Source organism: Conger conger, chromosome 2 (genome assembly GCF_963514075.1).
Source record: "Conger conger chromosome 2, fConCon1.1, whole genome shotgun sequence".
Classification (NCBI taxonomy): Eukaryota; Metazoa; Chordata; class Actinopteri; order Anguilliformes; family Congridae; genus Conger; species Conger conger.
Window position 1 is genome coordinate 46,109,359 of NC_083761.1, and position 26,963 is coordinate 46,136,321.

At 41.1% G+C, this 26,963-nt stretch overlaps 2 protein-coding genes across 5 annotated transcripts in view; both read right to left on the reverse strand.

The window, feature by feature from the left end:
• Positions 1-16: 16 nt before the first annotated feature.
• On the reverse strand, positions 17-9,836 carry fkbp10b (FKBP prolyl isomerase 10b). 2 transcript variants are annotated; one of them, XM_061230758.1, is made up of 10 exons: positions 9,697-9,836; positions 6,820-6,965; positions 6,253-6,442; positions 5,076-5,221; positions 4,257-4,446; positions 3,770-3,915; positions 2,663-2,852; positions 2,018-2,160; positions 1,771-1,934; positions 17-1,328 (listed from the first exon to the last, which is right to left on the reverse strand). In XM_061230758.1, exons 1-10 carry the CDS (start codon positions 9,720-9,722, stop codon positions 1,140-1,142), a joined length of 1,530 nt encoding a protein of 509 aa, XP_061086742.1. In that variant the 5' UTR covers positions 9,723-9,836; the 3' UTR covers positions 17-1,139. The 2 variants fall into 2 exon arrangements, with proteins under 2 accessions (XP_061086742.1, XP_061086741.1); XM_061230757.1 differs by lacking the exon at positions 9,697-9,836 and adding an exon at positions 8,558-9,626.
• Positions 9,837-12,297: 2,461 nt separating this feature from the next.
• The window catches only part of adam11 (ADAM metallopeptidase domain 11), a 39,679-nt gene continuing 25,013 nt past the window's right edge, over positions 12,298-26,963 (reverse strand). The window contains exons 16-27 of one of the 3 annotated variants that reach the window (XM_061231816.1): positions 26,593-26,664; positions 26,040-26,132; positions 25,111-25,191; positions 24,939-24,989; positions 24,489-24,552; positions 24,007-24,112; positions 23,785-23,904; positions 23,146-23,314; positions 22,620-22,731; positions 19,908-19,998; positions 17,114-17,131; positions 12,298-16,184 (exon numbers count right to left, since the gene is read on the reverse strand). In XM_061231816.1, coding sequence (XP_061087800.1) covers positions 16,169-16,184; positions 17,114-17,131; positions 19,908-19,998; positions 22,620-22,731; positions 23,146-23,314; positions 23,785-23,904; positions 24,007-24,112; positions 24,489-24,552; positions 24,939-24,989; positions 25,111-25,191; positions 26,040-26,132; positions 26,593-26,664 — 993 coding nt within the window. In that variant the 3' untranslated portion in view covers positions 12,298-16,168. Of the gene's footprint in view, positions 16,185-16,617; positions 17,132-19,907; positions 19,999-22,619; positions 22,732-23,145; positions 23,315-23,784; positions 23,905-24,006; positions 24,113-24,488; positions 24,553-24,938; positions 24,990-25,110; positions 25,192-26,039; positions 26,133-26,592; positions 26,665-26,963 lie in introns of those variants that run through there. The other 2 variants (XM_061231815.1, XM_061231817.1) reach the window with 2 other exon arrangements.

The window sequence follows — 26,963 nt, forward strand, 5'->3', positions numbered from 1 at the left end:
AAACCATAAAGCAGGCTTTTTTACAAAACAGCTGTTGTTTATTTTGCGATATGATATACAATGCAAGTCAAAAAAAAATATTCTTGTATTGCACAAAATACCCACATGAAATATACAACTCAGTTTTTAATCTGACTTTGATTGTTACAGGGCACATCGAGACACACACAATACGAATCCATCAGCCGTTACAGGTCCCTGTGCAATGCTTCCTGGGAAAACCGTTGGTGCCGAACTTGAGCTTCATGTTTGACAGTAGCTTGCAAAAGTCTTTTGAAATGTTTAAGAATATTAAATGGGCAGTTTGCTCTTAAATAAAATAAAGGAATGTTTCTGCTTACTCAGAGTGCAATCTATCCATCCAAATAGTTTCACAGAGATTTGGTGAGTTTTTTAGTTTTTAGTCTTTTTAGTCTGCTTGCAGGACACACTGATGCAACGGACCTAAATGGCGCAGTGCCAATGTTGTTTTAAAACATTTAACAACTGTTGACACCACCCCAGAATACTGGTGTGCTTTGGTTGAGCATGGATAAACAGTTGTTATAATTGATGGAAAGCAGTTTTTTCGATGAAACCATGCACAAATGAAGCTCGGTGGGTGTTCGTGAGTGCCCGTGGCATTCAATTTTGAGAGCGGTTGAGGTTTTTGAATGGAATTTCTTTATGTAATCTCACCAAATCTCAACTAAATTATGTGGATGGATAGACGGTGCTCTGGGTAAGGGGAAACACTCTCATTTCACTTTTAAATAAGGTATTCCTTAATGTACCATTTTAAGTAACAGTGCAAATCTATAGAATATAAAATTTATTCCTGAAGTTTTTATCTGCCAAATTAGGTCTACCCTGATTTCCCTGAAGTTAAACAGCCACCACAGCCAGTATTAAACCTCTAAAACAAGTGTTAACGCTTGGCGAACCGTCATTTAGCAAGTGTTAAGACGTAAACACGTGTGTCAGGCTCCCTCAGTTCAGAATCTTGAGGATAGGCAAGGCTACATGATTGGCTGGTGGAAGGCAGTGAGAAGGATTTCTGAATGCTGATTGGGGAGTCACACCCTCCTCTGCCCGGCAACATCTCTATGCGAGTGCTGCTCTCGGGTATTCTAGGCGTGTAATTGGTCGGTCCCTTCATCTCACAGCTCCTCGTGCCGAGCCTTCTCCGCGTCCTCCTCCACCTTCAGTTTCAGCTCCTCTGCGGTGATCTTGCCGTCCTTGTTGCGGTCCTGGTTTTTGAACATGTCCGCGATGATGGCTTCGGGGTCCTGGCCTGGCCGCAGACGACCTTTGCCCTCTGCCACCTGGAGCTTAATGAATTCTGTGAACTGGGGAGTGAGCAAGAAAGAAGAGGGTAGGGAGAAGTTGAGATGGAGTAAAGAACTATCCATTTGTTTCATGGAACTAGACTAACATTATTGCTTATGCTCATTATTTGTGCATTGCAATGATCAATTAGTCAAGATTACGATTTTTTCATTTGCTTGCTGTATACTGTACTGGAAAGCTTATAACATTCATTACGACAGATGCTAAGAATTCAATTTGAAATTCCATCACAAAATGCTGATGGTACATGCACCTTTCACAACTTTTGCAGAACATAGGAAAATTGATGGTAATGAATATGCAAATGAAAATGTACAACCTCTTTATAATACACTAATTTACCCAGTGTGAATTAGTGTCTATAAACATAACTGCATCGCCCTTCCTTGAAACTTTGAACGTGAACCTGCTTGTCCAGAACATTTGGAGACCGTTACTCACCTCCTCCAGTGGCACCTCCTTGTCCTTGTTCAGGTCCAGCTCCTCAAAGAGTTGCGGGGGGCTTTCCTCCAGCCAGACGAACAGGTACCCCGTCGGGACCCCCTTCTGGATCCCCACCAGCTCCAGCTCGAACAGCAGCACGGCGCTCCCCGGGACTCCGCTGGCTGCAGGGAGAGAGCGGGAGGTCAACCCCGGAGCTCCGGAGGCTCAGAAAACGTCGCGATGCGGCTGGTCGCCGGAGACTCACCCCCTTTCGCCCCGTGCCCCAGGTGGGGCGGGATGATGAGCACCCTCTTCTCGCCCACGCACATGCCACGCAGCCCCTCGTCCAGGCCGTCGATCACCTTGTCGGCCCCCAGGGTGGTCTCCTGCGGGTTGGCGTAGTCTCTCCTGCTCGAAAGAAGCCGTAGCACGTCAGGGCACGGTATTGTGCTTGAACTCAGTCCGGTTAACAGAATTCAGAATAACTTAAAAATACCTACATTGTAAATTAGGCCGCACCAAACTTTAAACCTTATTTGAAACAAATTGTGATTTAATGAATTGCCTGCAAATGTATTCAATTTTTCTTCAGGTGTCTTGCACCATTTTCCGATGCCCGGAACATAGGTCTAACTTCAATCTGTCTCTTTTGTATTATTGGTTTTTATCAAGATACATCAATGTTGTAGCTCAACCATTTTTCCAAGACCATTCATATTAGGAATTTAGGTCATGTCAAACGATTTTGCTCATGCTTTCTTCACATTGCAGACCACAAGTTGAACTCACACATTCCTGACTGACTGGCAGTGTGAGGAGTGAGGAGACACTGCGCTAACTATAGCATATCCTGCAAGGCAATAGTTGCAAAGCTACTAGTTATTTGAAGACGCGGTACGAAGACACTCACGAGGTGAAGAGCAGCGTGCCGTCCATGAGGGAGCAGTTGTATTCGTACTGGATCAGGTCGTCCCTGTCAGTGGTCAGGTTGCAATCCTCAGGCTTGTGGGTGATTCGGATGTCCACTAGGTCCTTGGGGTTGTGGAAGTCGATGATGTGGATGTCAAAGACCAGCACGGCCGAGCCGGGGATGTCCTCACCTGGCGAGGGCATACAGAAATGCCCCTGTGAAGGCCGGACGTGTGCTGCAGTCTGCAGGTTGGCTGACTCTCGGGCCATATCCCACGCGGATGGGGGTTTCTTACCCCCATCGTAAGCTGTGGTCCTTTCTCTTTATACCTGTCTGAACAAAGCTGAAAAATAATACAAAAAAGGAGGAGGGTGGACTGTCCACTCTCCTTAAAAAAAACAAAAACAAAAACGAAATGCCCCCGTAAGATGAACTTGCTCATTTCTCATTTTCATTCACACCTGAAAAAAACAAAACCTGAGCATTTTGCCAATTTGTGGCTTTTAAATGAAAGTATTTTGATGTTATCGCACGTGTCAGATGCGCTCACTGTGTCAAGAGCAGGGGTGCACAACTCCGGTCCCGGGGGGCTGGTCTGAGTGCTGGTTTTTGTTCCAACCAATTACCAAAGTTTGAATTTTCCGATGGCTCTATAAACTGGTTCACTCCTTTACTGGAGTACAGTGAAATCTTTAGGATACACTTGCAGTCTGTGGTTGTAACTGTTGCTTATACAGTACAAATGTCAGTTCAATATATGATTGAACCAATTCAATAATGAGCAATTTTGGGCCCTTTTTGTGCACCCCTGGTCAAGAGAATGCACAGCAAGGGCCGATCTGTATCAGGATTTTGTAGCAACTTCTGCTCTTAATTATTTAATTAGCTCAATCATGCTTAAAACTGCTATGTGCATACGCACCAGCTACAGTCACAGACTGCAGGTGTATCCTAAAGATTTTACTGACTCAATACAGGAGTAGTTTATAGAAGTCAGAAAACTAAAATTAAGGTAACTGGTTGGAGCAAAGGCCAGCACGTAGATTGGCCCTCCGGGACCCCTGAACTAGGGAGGTCTGCATGATGACCCTGCCCCCACGGACTCACCTGCTCCGTTCTCCCCGTAGGCCATGTGGGGGGGGATGGTGATGCGGCTCTTCTCCCCCATGCACACCCCCTGCAGGGCTTTGTCCATGCCTGAAATCACGTAGCCCATGCCGATGTAGGTGTTGTAGGTCTCATTCCGCTGATAGCTGTGTTGGGGGAGTTGAGAAGTTAGCGTAGTTTGTGTGATACATGCTTGTGGCAGTAACGCAGTAGACTTTGAGCGGCATACACAAAAGGAGGAAGAGCACAGTTGTCATTGTTTGCAGTAACTTTACAACATGGATGGATTAAAGTACAAGTCGTAAAGTGACCACACCGAGAAGGCTGCATGTGACAGGGAACTATGGGAATTGAAGTGTAGAACCGACCTGTTATAACCGCCAGTCACCATGGGTGGGCGCCAAATCAACAAAAACCAAGGAAATCGTAGATTACCACTATGTCTTACTTTGGAGAGAATCACTTCCTAGAACCAAGGGTTCCTCACCTAGAGTCGAATGGTTTGCCGTCCATAAATGTGCCATTGTAGTGGTAACGGATGAAGTCGCCGACACCAGACTTTCGCAAGCAGGACTCCGGAACCACCTGGTTTTCCACAATGATGTCATCCTTGGGATTGTGCAGGTCCACCAGCTCTACGTCAAATACCAGGCTGGCATGAGGTGGAATCTCTGTGCCTGGGAGGAGAGAGTAGAGGTCAAGATTTAAAAAGTTGAGCCATAAAGGTATGCATCTACGTATTCTTTATGAATATTCCTTATTATGAAGTGATAGAACTCCTGAAAGAATTATAATATCTTACTTGGTTCAGATTATAGGCTGCTACAAATATGTTCAAATTTGTCATTACCGCCATCTTTAATAGAGTATGCAAATGAGCTAATTTACATATTTTGTTGGAGTCCATACTTCAAGCCCATACCTCAAGATAATTGAAGTATGTGCCTGATTTGGAAGACCCAAGATGCATTTTCTGTGGAACATAACCTTACGTGGTTTTAAATGGCAAATTGCATCATTAGCTTCAATAAGTATAAACAGATAGTGAAATTAATACATTTGGCACAGCAATTTTGTAGTCTCATTTGTGATGTCCTGTCAGCCCATAGGTAGAAATCCCTCATTCATGTTTGATTTTGGATTACGACTTAGTGCTTTTACATTTAAGGAGACCTACATTCCATAACTACTTCATTAACCGTTGCTTTGTTTCCACGAGTCATACAAATTGAATGATTTCATTGGTTGCTTTCCATTTCTCAAACTAAATGTCCAGTATTCAGAAGAATCCCGATGGGATGGTTACCATATCCTTTCTCTCCGTAGCCCAGGAAGGGTGGAATGATGACATTCCTGGTTTCTCCTACACACATGCCCAGAAGACCCTCTTCCATCCCCTTGATCAACCAGCCCTCTCCGATGTACGTGTTGTAGGTCTGCTTCCTGTTGTGGCTGTGTTGATCACACACAATCACAAGTCAAACAGGCTGACAGGCATATCAACATAAATACAAGCAAACAGTCCGGTTTCACAATATAAATCCAACATAAATAGCATGCGTTTTAAAGTTAACAGACTGTCAGTTGACTCTTCACAATAGTTTTAATGTGTTCACTGAACCAAATTACTTCTTCATATTGACACAATTTAACATCAAAGTATTAGCATTTCAAAATGAAATGCATATTACATACGATACCTCTTTTCATTCATTACAATGCGTGACCATCAATGAATCCAACTACTCAAAATAATGCATAGTTGTATGGAAACTGATTACTGTAACAACATTCCATGTTTCCATCATGAATGTTTTCGGATAAAGAAATGTATTGACTTCAATTACTGTGGAACATGAACCAATGTTACCAAGGGTTTTAAATTCATTTCAATATAGTAGTTGTGGCTTAGCAAATTGCTATCCAATTGAATTTTAGCCTATCCGTCCGTATCAGTTTTTTAAATACTGTGGGCAGACATTGGGCAGTAGAAATGTTGTTTTTTTCTTTTGTCAAATAAGCATTCACAGTTTGGTCCACAGTGCTGTTCTGCTAACTGTATGAAAAGTTCAGAAAAAGTAAACTAGATATCAAAAAATGCTTGTTAGCAATTGTGGGAGAATTTTGTTCAATGATTCAACTTTTACCTTTAGAGCCACAAAAATAACCATGTTAAATCATATATCAAGTATTTTTTACTGCAATATTAAAGGATTGTAAAAACAATTAAACAGTATTTTATGATAAATTATTTGAACCAATGAATTGGAAGTGCATGGTTTCTTCAAATAATACGGCAAAAATGCACAATGCAAGGTTTTGAACAGGCAAACAGGCTGTGGTACTGACCGTTTTGAGTCTTGTGTCTATGGTTTTGCAAATTGGGCAAACTTAGTGCCATCAAGTGTCATCTTTCCAGAAACTGCAGAATAAATCATTTCCCCACTCCTTCTCTCCTAGAGTGTAGACTAGGTGGCACTCACCTGGAGTCAAAGGGGGTTCCATCCATTAGGGTGCCATTGTAATGGTAGCGAATGTAGTCAGATTTCTGCACGGTGCGCTTGCAGCTCTCTGATTTGCTGATGGTGCGTGTCTGGACCTTGTCTTCCATGTTCCAGATATCTAGCATGAGCACATCAAACACCAACGTGGTATCCGGAGGGACAACATCAGCTGAAAGAGGAAGTCTGCCATTAGTACTGTAATTACACAATCCACCCTGTTATTAAGGTAGGCTGTTATTTTCCACGATGAACTCAAAAGAATTTTAGAGATTCTTCATCATCCTTTGTTTGATTTTCAGATTTAAGACTTTCAGTTACTCTCTTCTGAAGTGAAGGTCTGACTTCCTCAAGGTGTCAATTCATTTGGAGTTTACTTCAGGGAGAAAGTAAACTTTACACCAAAAATGAACATCACACAATGTAATGTAAAACATCCATGAAACTCCAGAACTTGCCTTCTCCCATCTGTATAAAAAATAAACCTCTACACTGCTGGCACTCAAATAGCCATTTTCAGATTTCATTGAAATCGGCGGAAGGTGGTACCTGCTCCAAGGCTGCCGTAGGCCAGGTGTGGGGGCACAGTGAGCTTCCTGCCTTCGTTCACACACATGCCCTGGATGCCACGGTCCACGCCCGTGAGGAGTCTGCCCAGACCCACCTGCCCACTAAAGGGGGTACCACGATCATGGCTGGGGCAAGACAGCAGAAAGTACAGGAAGAGAAAAATTTAAACAGGAGAGATAGACACTTCAACAAATGAAACATAGGCTCGGAACAAAAGAAAATACACCTAATCAGTTAATAGAGTTTAGTGCCACCATGTGGTGCCATCATATCCTGTATGTGCCATGGAATTGTCAAGAAGTGATTGAAATTGTGCAGGACGTATACAACGCGTTCTAGAAAAAAAACAATCAATCCATACTTAGTTGATGGAGGTGATCATATATATTTATATTAGTGTGGGTAGTCATAGTGTGGGTCTGATTTAAGCAGATTTTTTTTGTTCCTGTTATATCCTTTTCACCACAGTAGTGGGGTAGGTTGTAACAGCGGAACGAATTGTAGTCTCAATGACGCTCTAGCGTTAAACACTCATCGAATTATACAAGTTGGAGAAAAAAAAAGTGTTCAATCATCCTCAGATGCCCCTATATACATCTATTTGGGGGGCAGTCTTTCAGCAAGTGAAATGCATGTTAATTTGGATTCAGGTTGGAAGATTGAATTAACCACTCAAGAACATTCCACTTTTTGCCCTAAAAAACTTTCTTTGGGACGTGGTATGCTTTGGCCTAAAAAGCGTACGTTTGGGACGAGGTGGTATACTTTGGATCATGAGCAGTTACTTTCTTCTCATTTTGACAGGTTAATACGCGTCTCTTCATTGTTTTATTTCAAATCCAGTGTGCTGGAAAATAAAGCGAATACAACAAAGCATGTCACTTTCCCAGGACTTTTGCATTTAATTTACGTTTGTGCGTGCGTGAAATGCTCGCAAAGGCGTAGGCCACTTGCGTAGCTACGCCGTAGGCGCTGCATAGATTCAGCGCAGAAGTGTTATCAGGCTTGTGCGTGCGTGCGTGTATCCGTTTGCTTTGTAAATTGCGTTTCATTATTGAGCGTGCAATGTACTGTTGAAGCAAATATAGGCTTCAGCGGAGCTATCTGGGTAATTAACTCTGTAAGACAATGTAGTTAGGCCTCTTCGTTTTCATTCAAGGTTTAGCCACATTAGTGGCAGTAAATGGGAACGCTCCTACACAGCTGCACTGAATTCCACCCATTGCATGATTTAGCCGATCCTATTACATGTGTGAAACCGTGGTTTTAACTGTACAAGAAACATTTCCCTTTAACAATTGTGGGTATGTTCATGGAAGTAACTTGTACACAAGTCGTGTAGCTATTTGTGGGCAACACAGTATCGTTAGGCTGCAACTCACTGTGTGCTGTCCGGAGACGTGACACGTCTACTACGTTGCAGATTCTCGGCCACAATTGAGAAGTGTTTGCAAAAAAATCCACCAAGCGCTTCATTTAGGCAGCATTTCCGCCGTTCAGTGTTTAATTCAGATTAGGCAACAGAACCGGAATCTAAAAATCGCTTGCACGATATTGGATATTGCAGTAGTCTGGACTAAGTATAGCCTAACTATAGACTTACATCTATAATGTTTTATTTTTTACATATTGAAAACATGTTATCGGCAAACAACAATGTAAAACAACAAATACCTCAGGCCTATTATTCACTACCAAGACATCTGAATCACCCTACCTGGAGTCGAACTTCTTTCCATCCGTAAAAGTGCCGTTGTAGTGATAACGTACATAATCACCAGATGCTACTGTTCGAGTACACATTTTGGGGACATAATATGTATCCACTACAACGTCTTCCAGTGGGCCGGGACTACTCTGCACATATACCACAGTTAAACAGAAAAAAGCCAAAACAAATGTAGCCTCCATCTTTAAAATATTTTATGCTAAAAGTTTGAGTAGTGTTTAATCTACTTGCATGCCACTAACTAAATGTATCGACGTCTGCAAACTAAACTCAATCTACATCTGTTGAGACTTCACTTCAACCCTCTAGTCTCTATCGAAGCCCAGAATAAGTGATGAGTCCCACGTTCGTTTCACAGAAGGGGGGTTCCTTTGCCCGAAAATTTCTGTAAACGTGTAAAGGTGGGGGTCGGCTATCTTAAATTAGCCTTCGGAGTTTTGGGGCGGTCCTTGAAAGATTCTCCCTTGTAGGAAAGCAAGCTTGTAGCCTAACAACTAGCTTACGCATAGATATTTAGGGGATATTGCAAAATAAATCAATTTCCACTTCTCCAAAAGTTTCGTTGTGGACGTGCATATGTATTATACAGTAAGGCCCAGGATTGAATAGGATAATATCGCGTTTATTACCGGGTCCTAAACACCGCCTGTAAATGTCCAGATGGCCTGGGCCGAGCACACAGAAATACTGTAGCCCCCTCTACTCCAGTGGATCCCAGCCCTGGTCCTGGGGTATGTATGCTGGGTTCGTTCCAACCACAGTTGCAATCCCATGATTTTAACAAACTGTTAAAATCGCAATCTTCATGTCGAGATTATTATTATTAGGAAACAATAATAATGAAGAATTCAGAGATAATGAAGAATTCAAAGACAAAGCAAATGATGATGATAACGAGCAAAACCTGCACCGTGAACAAACTGAAACGTGTATAACAACCTAATTAGCCTATTGATTCACCTAATTTGATCAGTTTACAAATCATGAGCTGAGAAAGAAGGTTCTATCTGCGTACTGAGAGTTGAGATATTCAGCTTCAAAGATTCCAAAGTGAACGGGCTCTAAGCAGATATGACTTTTACATTTAGCATGTTTGTATACAACTTCACACGTATTATAAACTTTACCGTAAGCATAAAAAATCTGTACGCATAAAAAGAGAGTGTAGCCTCCTTCCGTATCAGGTAATTCATTTTGTCCTTGGTTAATTGATGTTGTAAATCCGAAGAAAAACTGAAGTCAGAACTCACTCAAGCTTTGAAATAACCTAATGATAGCAATCAGTTACAGGTGCGCTCTCCCCCTTCCCAAAATATCATGATCTGCGAATAAGTGGATTGCTGCCATGATAAAGCGTGCCAAAAGTGACAACCAAACAGAAAGTTGGGACCCCACTGCCAATGGCTTCCGCCATCTTTCAATGCCAAACATGCCGATTCTGTATCAGACAAAAACATTACATTTTGGTCTTATTTGGTCATTTAAAGTATGAATGAAGGTGCTTTGGTCTGATGAGACCAAATTAAACATTTCGGTCAAATACAGCATCGGTATATTTGGCATTGAAACAGAGATTCATAAAAGGAGATGTGTGTCACACCCATGGTGAAATATGGTAGTGGGTCAGTGATGTTTTTGGGCTGTATTAATTCCATAGGTCCAGGGATACTGGTTAAAATTGTATAATGGATTCCATCAAGTATCAAGCCAGTTTGGCTGGCAATCTGGTTGCCACAAGGCTGAGACTTGGCTGTGGTGGAGGTAATCTTTCCAGCAAGATAATGACCCAAAGCATACCTTAAAATCCACAGTGGCAGTGGGAAATAACAGTGGCTATGGCGCCAGACCTCAATCCAACTGAAAATCTCTGGGCTGAACTGAAGGACAGTTGATAAGCGCAAACCCAAGAATGTGAAGGATCTTGCAAGGATTTGCATAGAGGAATGGTCCAAAAACCTTAACCTTGTCAAGCATTACAAGAAAAAAACTCCATGCTGTTTTCCTTGAAAGAGGTGGATGCACCAAGTAATGAAACAGGGGTGCCAATAATTAGGAAACCTTGATTTTGGTGAAATCTATTTTTTTATTTTGGTTGAAACATTAATAAAGTACAGTATTTTTCACATATCCAGCATTTTGAGCTTATCTCAGTAATCATATTGTTTCTTTTGGGTTTTTTTTTTTTTTTTTTTTTTACAATAATTGTGCCAATAATTCTGGAGCCCACTATATAAATAATGACTGTCTACAGAGTATGAAATAATGTCTATGAATGTCAATAAAAGGCTTGAAAAGGAAAAAAAAGATGTAATACCATCAAATATCCACTAGGGGAAGCTAGTCATTAAGGTCATTCTATCATTGCCATACATATCATTGTGTTCATAACTCATCTCCCTGCCATACACATATAGAAAAAATAAATGCTATATGTTGCTATATATTTATAGTGATATGTTGAAATATATTTTGAGTTTATATCCAAAGCTAACAAATCTGAGGGATGGCATTACATTTCATACCTCATAATAACAAAATAAAATGTATCAGGGTTTCCATTCTTTTCTACAGGCTTTAATGGAGGGAGCTGGATACATTTTCTACTATAGATATGTTTATATCTTATAATAATTGTCATAATAATAATAAAGACATAAACAATTTTGCTCATTTAATATTGTGCAAGCCCCACTCTAAATATAGTCATTGTGTTGCTGTGTGTACATAATCTCATGTGTAACATAACACATATGCCATTTTTCTATTTGAAGTAATTTGAAGCAATTTAAAGTTTTAATGAATGCTGTGTAAACAAATAAAACAATGAAATTAACCTAAAAAATTTTTTTAAATAGCATAAATAATGGTATGCCTGTTCTTGCTATTTTTCACATTTTCATTCATTCACATTTTGCTTAAACTTTGTGTAAATGTTCTCTATATATTCAATAAATAACACCTAAAACATTAGCCTCATTTGGTTTGTCATTCCACAGATATTGACAAAAGTCATTCGTGAGTGGAAATTGGGATTGTGTCGATTTTGGAACCTCATATCTTTGGCATTAAAGCAGAGAAAAACCTAAAAACATGTAGACAACATTTCTGTTTCTGTTTCTAGTTTCAGATTATGAACTCATAATACTATGCAGAAAAAATGTATGGTCATTCATAAATGCTAAATCGCACTGCTTGGCAATTTTCTTTCAATATTTGATGGTTTACTACAACAGCACTACTTGATGTATGACTTCCAAACTTCTAAGACCAGTAGATATTTTTGTTAAGAACAGCCACAAGGAATGTGTCAAATAGATAATTTATTTAAAAATGATGCAATGACCTAAAAGTGCTGCATATTCAACCAAGTAGATAGCAAGGTGGCAAGTTTCCAATCAAAATTCAGCTTTGTGTACTTCAAAAGGTATTGCTATTGTATCCCGATTGCACATTGCCTTGGAAGATAACATATTCTTAGTTTGTGTGAAAATATTTATACTAATTACGCTATATATATGTACAATTAATATTCAAAATGAATACATTTTAATTACAATACAATTTCATGCTACATTATATAGCATTGTATTACATTTTTGTCTGCTTTTTAGATGGGCATTGCACTCCTTTTAACATAAATAAATCTGTACTTATAAACACACTGAAATTTTAGATGTTTTCTTATGAGAACTTCTAATATGAGAACAATAAGACAAGGGCAAAAAGAATCACTTTGCTTTTTGATTTTATTTTCACTTTTTAAGTATCATTCACAGTTGAATTGCAGTTGTGTCAACTGTCCTTAGTTTAAAAAGATAGCTTTAAAAATATGAGGTTGACTGCTTGGGAAATACACATCTTTTGTCTGATGACAAAATAGGCAAATGAATTGAACCATACCTCAGACAAATAATGTGTTCATCACATTTAAAATAAGGAAATACAGACTTTCACCACCCTTTCACCCAAGCAGTCAACCAGCAACAAATACTTCATGTTAAAAGCGCATCTTATATATACACATTAAGCCACCTGGGTATAGGAGACCAGGAGGTTGAGAGCTATCAACAAATATACAATGTTAAACTGTATGATGAATATGAACAGATAGATAGATAGGTACATTTTTAGATAGATAGGTACATATTTAATAGATTGAAAGATCATACTTAGCTATGTGCATACAGGGTTTGTGTAACACTACTGTACATTATAAATGTATATTTTATAATATATATACAAAGACGTGTATATATACAGCAATCAATCTCAGGTCACTTGTACAAAAGCCTGTTTTGTGCTCCTTTTAAAGTGTTGCTGTTTCAGAATTCAAAAGCAGAAAGATACAGACATTTACATAACATCCCTGCTTTGAGTCATAGTAACCATGGTTTGTATTTAATCTACAAAACTTTTACATTTAGAGCAGACCATGGCAGTCTCACCTACTGATGGACTGTCCAAAATGATAGGTTTCAAAATCTATATTGTCCAAATTTCCATTGACTGCTTTGTTGCATTTAGTTTGCTTAATTTTTTTCTGGGAGTACAGTGCAGCAAAACAGATTCACTGGGTACACAAAAAAGCAATGCGGCATGTAACCCGCTTATGGGTTCTCCTTATGGTCTACTACACATATCCAACCAAAGGGACGTCACCAGCATTGGTCCAATGTTTTGTATGAGAAAATAACAGCATTCAAAGATCAACTCTTGAATGTATGATTAGGCCAGAGCAGGGAATCAGAAGGCACACAGATAATGCAGACAGAAGTCAGAAAGTAATGCAGCGTTGAAGGCCTTGGTCCAGCCATGCTGTAGTAAACAGGCTGAGGCAGCAGATGTGACCCAGACAGTTTTTAAATTGCAAGCAACCATTTTGATACTCCACTCTTTAACTGGCATTTCTCTATTCAGAAAGGACATCTTATCCAGTTTAAGAGCAGTTCCAACCTTGAACGTGTTCTGTAACTGCTGTGCCCGGCCCAGGTCTGGCAGGCACGTAGTCACAAAGAAAGGGGTCCTATTCTAAAAATGGGCAAACCATTAACTCTTCCCTTTAATACCAGGAGCACACTACATGTTCCATTTGACCAAGATGACATGTGGGAGTCTGATAGAATAATAGCAAACACCATATAGTACATATGGTATAATTGCATGTAGCATTTAAAAATGTATTTCACATTCAAGAATTCCATGACGACCGCATTGACACATAGAAAACTGGTCTTGGCCAGCATTTGTAACTCATAACTGCTTTGCAGGCAGATCAGGACCTGACTACATACAGACCCTGGTCCTTGCAAGCTTACAATGCAATATTTACAGAGGGTTTATTTTCAGTAAACTGTACAACAGCATGGACAGATGGAGGGCACAGTGGTGGGCACACTGAGATAGCAGGGGGTGCAAAACAATCCTTGTGACTTGCACCATTTAACCACAGTTATTAATGCTTGGTATATGCAATGAATGCTGAATTCAATACTATATCTGCCTGGCAGTGTTTCCACAGCAGATACTGTCACCCCATCGCATTTACATGAATCCAGTTTTGGGCAGTTCACACCTGCGGGTAATACAGTTTGTCCACCACTTGTTTCGCCCTAATAAAGACTATGTGCAAGGCACTCCCAGGATTCATCACGGTTAACATATATACATGTAAAATTATCCTCTTTTATAGACTTTGAACGCTCTTCAAATGTAACTGTCACTTACTTACATTTTGCCTATGAAATTGTACGTACTGCAGTATACCCTATTCTGCAACTGTATTATTTATGTTACAATTAACAGTTTGATTTTATGTGACTACATGTCAAGTGTGAGAATAAACATCCAAAATGAAATACAGGCCATCCTCAAACACCACTAAATCTGGCAACAAAAACTGCTTTCACCACTGCAGTGCAAGAAGAGAGGTTCAGGGATGCAAATATTCACTCACACACTTGTGCATACAAGACTGACCACTTTAGCTGTACAGTCCTCTAAAAACACGTGGGCTGCTCATATATACACTATATACAAATTCACACATATTTCACATACATGTATGCACACTCCTACCATTAATGGAGTATGTAATGAATAGTATCATTGAATATATTAATGTGTAATTATCTATCTATCTAGCTATCTATCTATGTGTATATATCAGTGTATATCAGACACACACACACATGCATTCACAAGTGCAATCGCACATTCACACATTAATGCATGTCGTACTGGATCATAAAACTCCTATGATGCGGTAGGTGAAATGTTACAGGAGAACAATCTTTAAAAAGCAGAGTAAATCTACAATATGCATATAGAAATATTTTGTTACATTAATTGTGGAATGTTAGTAGATATGCCTACGATTAAAATACACAGAAGAGGGTCTTATTTCCACCTGTCGCCCAAAATAGCCACACTGTCACACCTGGAGTACTGAAGGGTCCTTTCCGTTAAGTATATCCATCTTTGGAAACAGCCTACAGGTGTAATGCCCTTCCCATCTTTACTTCTGCCATCTGACAGAGTAGGGCATACTGTAAAGGAATGTAGCTATTACAGAAATAGCAGAACAAAGCATATCTGTCTTGCCCTCTATAACAAGACCTAATAAAATGGCTTCCGTTTCGATTTCTGAGAGAAGGCAGGTCCCACAGCAGTGGTTACTCAGGGCCTGCTCTATGGACTTTCGTTGGACATTCAATTTGTATCTATATTGACAAAGACAGAGACGGATAATAATATTCCTAATATCTGGTCAGCTTCATCATACATCACCAGCCTATTTAAGCATTTTCACAGCACCTTCAGGTTCACCAGAATTAATTTAATTCCTTTTCAAAAAAGTAAACACCAACAGCACTATGAATGCAAAAGATAAAAACCTCATCCACGGCTCAGTGCATCAGTGAAGACGGCAGACAGAAATGTGATTGAAATAAGGCAAGAGCTTCTAGATCATTCATCTCCTTGCTGACCAGCTGGGTCTGTCTTCCTATTCCATCACTGGTAAAAAAAACCATGATGGCCACCTTCAGAATTTGAATACATCGGAACTGGCAGCTTAATAATGCACCGCTGAGTAAGTAGATTAAGTGAGACAGTCAGATAGCCAGTCAGTGCCGGTATTTCAAAAGAACTAAAATAGGGTGAGGCCTGCATTCTGAGTTGTTTGGTCAATACAATTCATGAGATAATTATCCCTAGTGTCCACTTAACATTCAAGACATACTTGAATATTCAAAACCGGGGGAATAATTTAGCCTTGGGACATTGTAGTTCTGAGAGCCTACCCTGTCACCATTTGAAGGCCTCTGGCAGAGTAAAAAAAAGGATTTGCCCTGGACATTTGAGGAGCAGCCACCACCTGTGTGGATCAACTGGCAGTTACATGTGGCTGGAATGCATGTGAGAGAGTCCGCTGAAGCCAGAGACACAGTTTTGAAGTAAAGACAGAATATTTGAGAGAGGAGGAGAGGAAATAATGAAAAGAACTGTGGGAGTTGTAGTTCTCTAAAGAATGGAAGACTTCTCTTCTTCTTCTAAGTAAAAGGACACAGTGCAAGGAAGACAGAAGAGCAGATAGATATCTTATCCTCCACCAGATCTGGAAAGAGAAGAATAGAAACAGAATTGAAATGGGTAGAACTTGAGACAGATCAAGATACAGCAGGGTGAAGAATATTTTGAGATTGGTTTTCATGTAAAACTACACAGCAAGTACTGTGCCCATAAATGATCATACTTTTCACTCCATAATTTGTATAATAAAGTTACATCCCCTTGTAGTGCAAAAACCTGGTTTTTAACAGCTGTCATTTCGCACTTTATTAGAATTCCACCAATTCAAATAAAAAAATATATATATTCAAACCCATGGTTAAATTGCACTTTGTTTTTTGCTTTTCACATAAATGCTTTTAAAAGGGTCAAAGCCTGTGGCATAAATGAAGGATCCATATGAAACGGATATACGTAGGGTTTTTAACAAGTTGATTTTATTAAAAAAGTAGAATATTATGATGACAGAAAACCTCCGTTTACTCATTTTCACAAGCACTTTTGTTTTGACATGAAAAATGTGTAATAAGGCCATTTTAATGCACTTAAATATTTTCCATCTTTCCAAATGTCTAAGCACATATTCAAACAAATTAGTCCATAACCTTAGATCTTTTTTTGTGCTGTAATGATAGATTAACATATCCGTCATCGAACTGTGCTTTAACACGGGAAGTTCTCTGAGTTAATTATCGAGACATACACACTGATGAAAGGAAAATACAATTCATATCAGAAAACTACCTTTTAAGGCAATCAGGTGGAACTTATATATTAAAATTATATTGTAATATAAAGTGTTATATTATACTGTTATATTTGAATATATAAATGATATATATATATATATATATATATATGCATATATATATATATATATATATATATATATAAAAAAAGATAAATGATGGGGAAAGGCTATCAGGCAAGGGTACAAGTGAACTTCACATCATTGCCAGTTGAGCGGGGTCGTACCTTCCTCTTCGGATGTTTCTTTATCCACGACAAAGCAGCAAGGAGAGGGCGTGGAGAGACAGAGACGAAGTGTTAGCACCAGCAGACTGAGAAGTTAAACTATCTGCGCGTACATACTTGTAGGACTTCCGCTATCTCATATGCATCATAGCTGCTGAAATCGCAGCAGGAGAAATAACACTTCACTCATCACTCTGATGACTTCACCCTCCTACTCACCTGAAAATCTACCAATCGTGAGCTGAGAATTAGTTCTTTATTTGTACTTATTAATCAACATTTTCAGTTTCCACATCAATATAAATGTGCCAGAGTTAGCTAATGAGCTAATGTTTATGTGTAGTATCTGCATTCTGAGAGTTTTGAGATCTGCTCCAAGCAGATACGACTTTTAGATCTTGCATTTTTTCATACTTTTAAACAGTATTTTTGTAAAAAAGTTCACATATGTATTTAGTGACCTACAAACAACATATTTATGACACTAACTCATTTTTTTTTTAAATGTCAGCTAGAACCTTCTAATTCTCAGCTCACGCAACATGGAAAAGTCTACCCTGCTGCATATATTTCTGCTCTTCCATATGAAATTATCCATACAAGAAATTATTCCATATCTGGTTATCTTGATAACCGGAGATTCTGCTCAGAAAAATTCCAACCCAGTAAACTGATGGCTACTCTTAGATCTAGAACTATGAGTGTGTACAGAAGTCTGTTTAAAGTGCTCGCAATACCCTTTTTACGTAGCTGACTTTTAGCATTGATGCACACATACCTATCTTAACGAATAGAAAACTGCTACTGCATGATATTCTAGAAAGGTTGGATTCTTGTGAATAAATTTTATTTAATTTTTTTAACTTTTATACCTGATTACTCAAGCGATACATATCAGAAGACATTTGTATGCTTGTGACAATTAATCGACAGGCAAGCAAAGACTCATTCCCATGCAGGCTATTATTAATTTGGGTAAGGGTTCTGGGGCCTGAGCTCGGAGGCAGAGGGACCTGTTAGGGCCCTTGTCCCATGACCGAGACCAGCGTGACTGCTGCGAGCAAGGCCTTTTATCACCGCATGCTAAGGTAGCCTGAATGTACTAAAATGAAGGAAGCCTTTACATAATCTGTACGGCTCTCTCTCATTGCCTCCTCTCCTCTCGACCCTCCTGGGAGGAACGCAGGGCTCCCGTGGGCATTCAGCTGCTGTCCATTACTCTGCCTTTGGCTCCGGCCCCCACACACAGCTCATGCAGTTAGGCACATAAAGGCCCCATTATTTCCCCCACCATAAAAATAATGATAAGCAACAATTAGAACATCCAAGGCAGGCATGCAGAGCAGGATGGGGCACTACAGAGGGGGAGCTATGGGGGGCCTGGCAGGCTATCCCTAGGGGCTCAGTCTGGATTCAAGGGGGAATGGGGGAGGTGAGCGGTACTCCAGGCTCAGGGTCCCACCATGACAGTAAAATGTGTGGATTAAAACAGTGCAGTCAGAGAATGTAGTGGGGGGGTTGTGCTACTGTGGTGAAAATGGCCCAAAGGGTTGACTGCTGATTCACTCACACTTTTCTCCTCCGCTGAACCTCTAGAACAGGGGTCGGAAACTAAGTTTAGCCTCTGGCAAAATTCTTTTAAAGGTAATAGCCGCTCAATTGATAAGCCTATCGTTAGTCCTACACTATAAATTACATATAAGATGTTGCTCTCAGAGCTGTAAAATAAAAAAAATCTGATAAAATCTTTTGTTGAATTACTGTATCTGTTCCTTGATTGGTGGGGATTCTGTGGAATATGCTTCACAGGCTGTCAGTACATCACAGTTATGCTGTTGGGCTACTGTAGGGTAGCCAGTGTTGGGGAAGCTACGCTGAAAATATAGTTAACTAACCTGTCACTTACTCAACATTTAAAGTAGATAACTACTTGTCTGTTATTGGTAGCTGTGCTGTAGGTTAAATTGAGCTGTATCATGAAACAACTTAAATTAGGTCACATATTTCACATGCCAGATGCCATATTTTTCATTCAAACCCTCTTTCAAGAACAAAAATGACCCCACTTGGATTGATCTAAGGACAGGAGAATACAGCTTAGTCAAAAGAAGCTAGAAGCTGAAAGCACTCGCTGCAATGGTTTTTCCAGCCCTCACTTTCACACCAAGTGGTCAGAGAGAACAGACCGTATTCCATATCCAAACTTTCTTTTGAAATTTAAATTAATTTTGAAAATCTGATCTTGCTTCTGCCATTTAACCTAGAGGGTAATGTAGTTTTGTCCACACTACCTCAGTGGGATTTAGTGGGCCCAAAAATATTGCTGGAGGGCCAAATTTGTCCTGCACATGTCAGTTTCCGACCCAAGCTCTAGAATATCCAGTCCTCGGGGGTCTACAGATCTCACTGCATTTACAGATTCACCATCAGGAAATTATTAATTCATACTAAGATAAACTAAACATTAAAAATGACAACCAGATGGACAGGGTGGTATTACCTACACCCAGATAGTACTGCAGTACGATTCCATTTGGACCACAAAGCCAAGGACCACTGGCTGTCTCCGATTAAGAAACAGCTAATGGCAGCTGACAACGACGGACATAAGACAAACTTGCTTTCCGCAGAGCTCAAATCTTTGGCACTGGGCACTATGAGACTAAATGAAATGATGCTATAAACCCATGTATCCCGTGTTCAGCAGTGAGTGGCAATCGTGGGTTGTTGCTGGCCATTAGTTCGGTATTAGGTAGAAGCAGACAGGTACACAGAGACATGCCAGAGCTCTTACTTAAATCCCCATCCTGTTCCCCCTAGGACTATAGCTGCCAGGAGAATGGCACCTGCGATGGACCCTATAATGATATTGGTGCCACTGGGACCTGCGCAAAGGAAGAGGAAGTAGGAGGGGGGGAGGGGGGCAGGGGTGGGAGGGGAGACGGAAACACCACCACCAGACACACGTCAGAAAACATCAGAAACACTGTACATCTTGTCAACACTGACTGGCTAGAAAGAAATAGAGATAATAGGGTCAGGGGAGGGAAGAGTGGGTAAGAACACGACAGTAAGACGAAGAAAGGAGTGTGTTTTCATTACTTCCGCCTGTCTCTCCCCCTCTTTCTCTTTCTCTCTGCCGGACACCCTCTTGCTTGGGGTGGGAACTTGCTCTGTGCAAGTAAATTTGCCAAAATGCCTTGTTTCATTGGAAGACTGCAAGAAAATAAGCACGATATGTTTGAGGTAGTAACATGATTCCTTCTTCACACAGAAATGATGTGGACAGGACCTTGCAATTTACCAAATCAAGCAAACATGGTAGGCACTGGCTAGTGACCCCTGGGTTACCTTCATTGCAGAGACCAGGCACATCTGACACATGTGCAGATAACCTCTGCACGCACACGCACAGACGCACACTGGTATATCTATATCTACTCCCTCAGCATCGCTATTAAAACATTCACACATTCTTAATGTCTTAGGTTACACGAACACAGCTTAACTGTAAATATCATTTATGTTTCCAATGAAAAAAGAAAAATTATTAATAATACATTTCTAAAAATAAGACAAAATAATATCAAAATCACTGAAATTTTTGGCTTAAAATACAGCAGCAGAGAATAATTTGAATTTTGCTGTAAGAATCTCTTCCTCTTTGATAGTCATAGAACAAATCTGGATTATTGATGAGAAACAGGTACAACATACTGTATCAATTTGGATTTTTTTAGCTGAAGGCTAACAAACAACAAACAACAGTTGCATCTGTAGTTTGACAGTTGGGAGAACCTTCAAAAAAATGTGCTAGTGGCAACAATGAGCAACGAGTGCAGCTACAGAGACTGACACGCCCGAGAGACGTCATCATCTTCATCCATTCTAATGGCAAATTCTTAAGGAAAGAGCAGCCTTTCTCTGGAAAAAAGCAAACAAATTCTGCTGCCCAACAAATGACTATGCTCTTTGGCACCTGATGACAAGTAAGCTTGGCTTGCCCGAAAGGATCATTATCCACACAGGCGCAAGTGACCTGAGGGCTCAGCAGGAGGGCGTAGACACATCAATGAAGAGGGGGAAAGACAAAAGCAACACAGGCTGTTCCAAAGGCCAACATCATTATCTCACCCTCTTCCCTCAGAAAGACTTTCACCTTCTAACAATATAGAAGGTAAACACAGATACACACATGGACGTCCACCTGGCACACCACACTCTGAAACTCACAAGTCTCTATGATGTCCGGCTTCTTAAAGAGACAGTAGGGATTGTTTCTGAAACCCAGAAAGGTGTCACCCTCAGCCATGATCCAGCCCTCTTAAGAGCAGTCAGAGAGCTGCAGACTGCACCATGCCACCCAGCCAGCCCAGGAGATGTCTGGTTTAGCCTCCACAGTGCCATCTCCACGCCAACCATCCCAGCGCCAAGACAGTCCACCGAGAAGACCAGCAGCCAGGCCAAACACAACAGCCACACCAACTAACAGCACATCTGTAGCCCAGCCCGACTGTTGATACATTTGCAGCCAACCAGAGATCAGCCCTGCTACTGGAACACTCCACCTACACTGCTGCAGCCAACCAGAGATCAGCCCTGCCACCGCCCAGCTGTTCAGATAAGTACATTAAAATTACAGGAATGTAGCAGTTTTAAATCAGAAAAGTTAGTTACTTGTAATTAATTCTAGTTTAGAATTTTTTATGCAGAAAGAAAAACATGCAGGCTGCAAATACACTGCATTCTATAAACACAGACATTCCAAGGTCTTTTTTTTTTAAAGATGGGTGATGACCCAGACTTGAACCACAACAACACAATTACTAATAATGACTAATACTTACTAATAATGACTATTTCTTTGAGCCTGAGTCTTTTGGTGCCTGACATTTGTGTTGTTTATTAATCACAACATGCATAGCCATTGGTAGAATTGCAGGATTCAAAGAGCTTTTGACAATAGCACAGTGAAAGAATAAAAAAAAACTATGGAAATGGAAACAATGGAAAACAAAGCCAGTTTGTCAGTAAAATTCAGGATTCAACTAAAAACCAGACTCCAAACTATCATTACAAGGTCCTGAAATGGCAAGAGGTGAACCCAGGAAGAAATTCCCTCTACCAGCTGATCCTAAGGCTCACTAAAACTTACCAACTCCATCCAGTATCAGAACAAAACCACAAGAACTTGAGCAATTACAATCAACCAAAATATGGCTGTTGCCCAAATGCCCAAAAGCAAATTCCATATTTGCAGATGTCCTAATTGGGAAATACTACAAATCCTTCTGGAAGAGAATGCCCAGAGCTGCCCAAAATTAGAAGCGCAATATGTTTTAATCTACCATAACCAGGGGGATAGTGGAAAAACTAGCAAAAGATATTGTTCACAGATACACACACACACCAATATTTTGAAATATGTCATTGTTGAACTGAGAGAGAGAAATAGAAAGAGAGAAAGAGATGTGTATTCAGCATTTCAGTGCAGAAGGGTACAAACCCTTAGATATAGGGTCTTCTGGGGGTTTGGGGTCAGGAATGGGGTCCCTGATACTGCAGTCTTTCCCTGTGTAGTCCCGGTCACAGATACACTTCACTTCATTACTGCACGTCTAACAGAGAGAGAGAGAGAGAGTGAGAGAGTGAGAGAGAGACAGAGAGAGAGGCAGAAAGAAAGAAAGAGAGAATGTGTGGAGGAGGCTTAATATTGCCCTTTTACACAGCACCATACTCCAAGTATGTATTTGAAATATAGGTGATATCTTAATTCCCGCATTCACAGCATTAATAACAGCTTTGTATTGTAAATGTATTTGCATTGTCTTTGGCTTCACCATCACAACATCTATTCCCATTACAACCCGTCCTTCATTGTGAATTATTGAAAGACATATGCGTAAACCACTATTGACACAAATATTAATTGATCATCTATGAAGCCAGCTGAAAACAACTCAAACAAAACAGGGCGAAGCAGGGCCGCACAGTGACCTAAGTCAAGCCCCGGTGTGGAGTGAGGCCCTCACCCCATGGAGGGAGCAGGTGTGGGAAAACGGGGTGCCCGGGCAGGAGCTGAGGTTGAAGGTGGCCAGAGGCAGGCAGCGCTGGCCCAGGCACATCATGTTAGGCCCGCAGGGCGTGCCGTCTTCCACGTAGCCCAGGTCTGAGGCATCCTCCAACAGGGCGTGGCCACCTCTGGACGCCAAGAACAGACGAGTTCAGGGAGGTGTTACGGTGGGAAGTGACAGTCAGAAAAAAAGAATGCGGTCTTAAAGGTACAATAGGGAAGAGTTTTGTGTTGAAACATTGTTACAAGACCATTGTAAATCCCTATCGTTGAAAAAGCCTCACTGACATGTTGACTCACCCTCTGCCTGTGTTTATAGTCCTTAAATTCGAGTTTCAAAATATACAGTTGATGGACCGACACCAAAACATTGTATAGCAGTACAATAATTAAAGCTCATAGGTTGAAAATTGGTTCTAATTGCCACAGCCAGCATGTTCACAGAGAAGTGGGAAGGAAAACAGTGTTGTGGTTTGAGTGTGTTTGTTGCTGCAATTCCTCTCTTGACTGTTAAAAGTCTGAAATTGAATTGCCTTCCTGTCCCTCCCTCTCTTTCATCCTCCTAATTTTGAATGGCAGCTCAAATAACAAAGCTCACCGGCAGTCCAGGTACTTGTTCTGGTGGTAAATCGTAAGGCTGGTCACCTCACCCTGCAGGTCGCCAAACTTTGGTTTCACTGTCATGTTAGCACAAAGCAGGAACCCACACAATACATCCCTGAGGGAGAGGCATAAGGAAAGAGAGAAATCCCATGAGATGAATTTGGCCCCATAGCGGGCACTCTGAAAGACTAAGAGGAGAGAGGAGGGGCTCACGTACTGTTTGCTGCACTGCACCCAGCCCTGCCCGCTGGCATCCCGGCCACAGTTTCCCTTCTCTGTGCCCTCGGTGTTCAGCTTTTCATAACAGAAACGGTCCGCTGAATCTGCAGGACAAAGAGGATCAGGGCTGACGTGAGCCTCACGTAACAGTTCCTGAACTGGCCACAGGGGGCAGCAGTGGTAATGTTGAGGAATAATAATTCATTATAGCAAAGAGGCAGTTTTGCATTCCTTACTCATCTTCTATGTATATTGTTTGATTGATGTTCATAGAGAGTTGAGAGTTTTGCCACTTACTGTGGCCCCAGAGCCTCAAGTACTGCCTGTCTCTAGGTTTACAGTGAGCCTCAGTACTTACTGTGGCCCCAGAGCCTCATGCATTGCCTGTCTCTAGTTTTACAGTGAGCCTCAGTACTTACTGTGGCCCCAGAGCCTCATGCATTGCCTGTCTCTAGTTTTACAGTGAGCCTCAGTACTTACTGTGGCCCCAGAGCCTCATGCACTGCCTGTCTCTAGTTTTACAGCGACCCCCGTAGCACCGACCCTGAGAGAGAAAGTCAGAGATTAAGCAAACACACTTGGAATGGGAAACATTTAGCACCTTTTTCTCTCCTCTCTCTCTCTCTCTCGCTCTCATATACACACACAAACGCGCACACACACACACACAAAACACACACACTGCTGCTCACACGTATGTGTCTGTGTGTACACAGCAGACAGCACTCAGTGCAAAGGGAAATACACTATGGTCAGTTTGCTGCATTATTCATTTGAACATAAACATAGAGTCCCTCCCCATAGCAATCAAAGAGTGAAAGAGAGCAAAGAGAAACCCAACGGTTCAGTGTACACAGAGAATCTCAATGCTCTATAGATGCGCATAAGATATGTGACAACACATAAACACACAGAAGTAGACTGGATTACCTGATTGTTGTCACACGTGTACCCATCTAATTTATGGACATTGTGAGGGCACTGCAATAGTGACAAGAAAACATTTTAGTCACATGCAAGAGTGTACAATTTACTCATTGTATTATAAACAGCGCATACAGTATATGTTATTCCCCCCAAATTCCTCTGGACAGGCCCATACCTGGCTGGAGTCTCCAGTGCAGGTTTCTGCGATGTCACAGTCATTCACAGGTTCCCGGCACACCACTCCCCTCAGTTCATACTTTCAAACATAATATACCAAGTCAATACACATCAAAACTTTAAAGGGTCAAAGTGCATTGATGGTGTTATGGTAAAGAATAGAACATCAATTTAGGGAGCAATAAATCAGTGCAGATATCTTTTTTCTCCACATTCTTTTTCTGTGGTGAACCAGTGTACTGGACATGTGTATTATCTTTGGTTACACAGCATTTCTTTGTAACCATATGTTCAAAGGCAAATCTAAACCTCTGCCATATGAACTGTTTCATATGAGCTTTGCCATTTCCCCAATTAGATATACAGTGGGGTCCAAAAGAGAACACTACATTTACTTAAATTATTTCCTAATTTCATACAAACTTTATCAGTATATAAAACAAAATATTATTAGCATAACAATTTGAGTGAAAAGATTTATATTTGATTTAAAAAAAAATTATTTCAGAATATCTTAGTATTTGGTATGTCCACCTTTTGCTTTAAAGGCAACATGCACTCAAGCTGGCATGGACTCCACAAATCTGCGCAAAACCTGATGATTCATGTTATCCCATTTGTTCCAAAGAGCATCTTGTGCTGTTACTGAACGCTTGGCTTTTGTCAGTCTTTAAGTGCCCCCATAAATGTTCAATGAGGCTGAGGTCAGGGGAGTCAGCACTCCTTGCTCTTCTTCGGTCATCGAATACTTCTCGCAAAGCTTTGAAGTAACTTTCATTTGTTTTAATCCAAAATCCTAAAACTTTTTGCTTATTTCCAGGACAACTTCCTCAACCCGAAATACATTCACAGCACAGCCCCGAAGCCCGACGAGAGCGTTTTCGCGACCCTGTCGGAGGAAACGGCGGCGAGAACTGGAGCCCTCACCATGCAGCCGCGACAGCACAGTCCGTTGCTGCACATGGCATCGTGAGTCAGAGTGCACTTCTTACAGCACGCGCCCCCGCTCCTCAAACACTCCTGCAGGGACACAGAGCCGCATCCTGTCCGTAAACGACTGCACCTGGCCTCCAAAGCTGTGACAGAACGCTGAAATTTTTTTTTTCGCGTCTTTGAGCAAATTACAGCCTGTTCCGCGAATGTCAAACTCCGCAATTAGAAACTCTATGGTTCAAGCCCTAAGCCAGTGGTCCTCGCTCCTGGTCCTGGAGAGCTGCGGGGTGAGCTGGTTTCTGTTTTCGCCTTAATATTAGCAACCAGTTCAGAGTCAAGAAACCAGGTGAGGTGAGTTAAACGTGTAACTAACTGGTTTAATTGAAGTGCTGAGTAACAACAAAAGGCAGCACACCCTATGGCTCTCCAGGACCAGGAGTGAGGACACCTGCCCTAGGCATATCATCCTTCTGCCCGACATTTTAATTTAGCTGAAGTGTCATCACGCTCCTCCAGGAGGCAGTGTTGTACCACTAGGGTGACTCACCACTTGTGATCCGCAGTCACATTCCTCGCCAGTCTCCACAAACCCATTCCCACACTCAGGGGGGTCCAACAGCTGAGGAAGAGGAAGGTGGGAGGTACAGAGACAGAGAGAAACAGGAGGAGACAGAGAGAAAGAAATGGGAGGAAAATAAGAAATCTATTTTCCAAAAACAGACTGTTTTCATGCCCACTCTGCATACAGTAGTAGTTACACAATAATCTGTGTCTCATATGAAGAAACCTCTGTCGTGAAGTACCTCGGTTCGACATTGCACCAGAGCCCTTTGACTCTGCAAAACTCACTTCCTTCCTGAGCAGAAAGCTTGTTGGGTGTAGAAGGGAGTTGCCCCACACTGTTTACCTTGTCTGGTT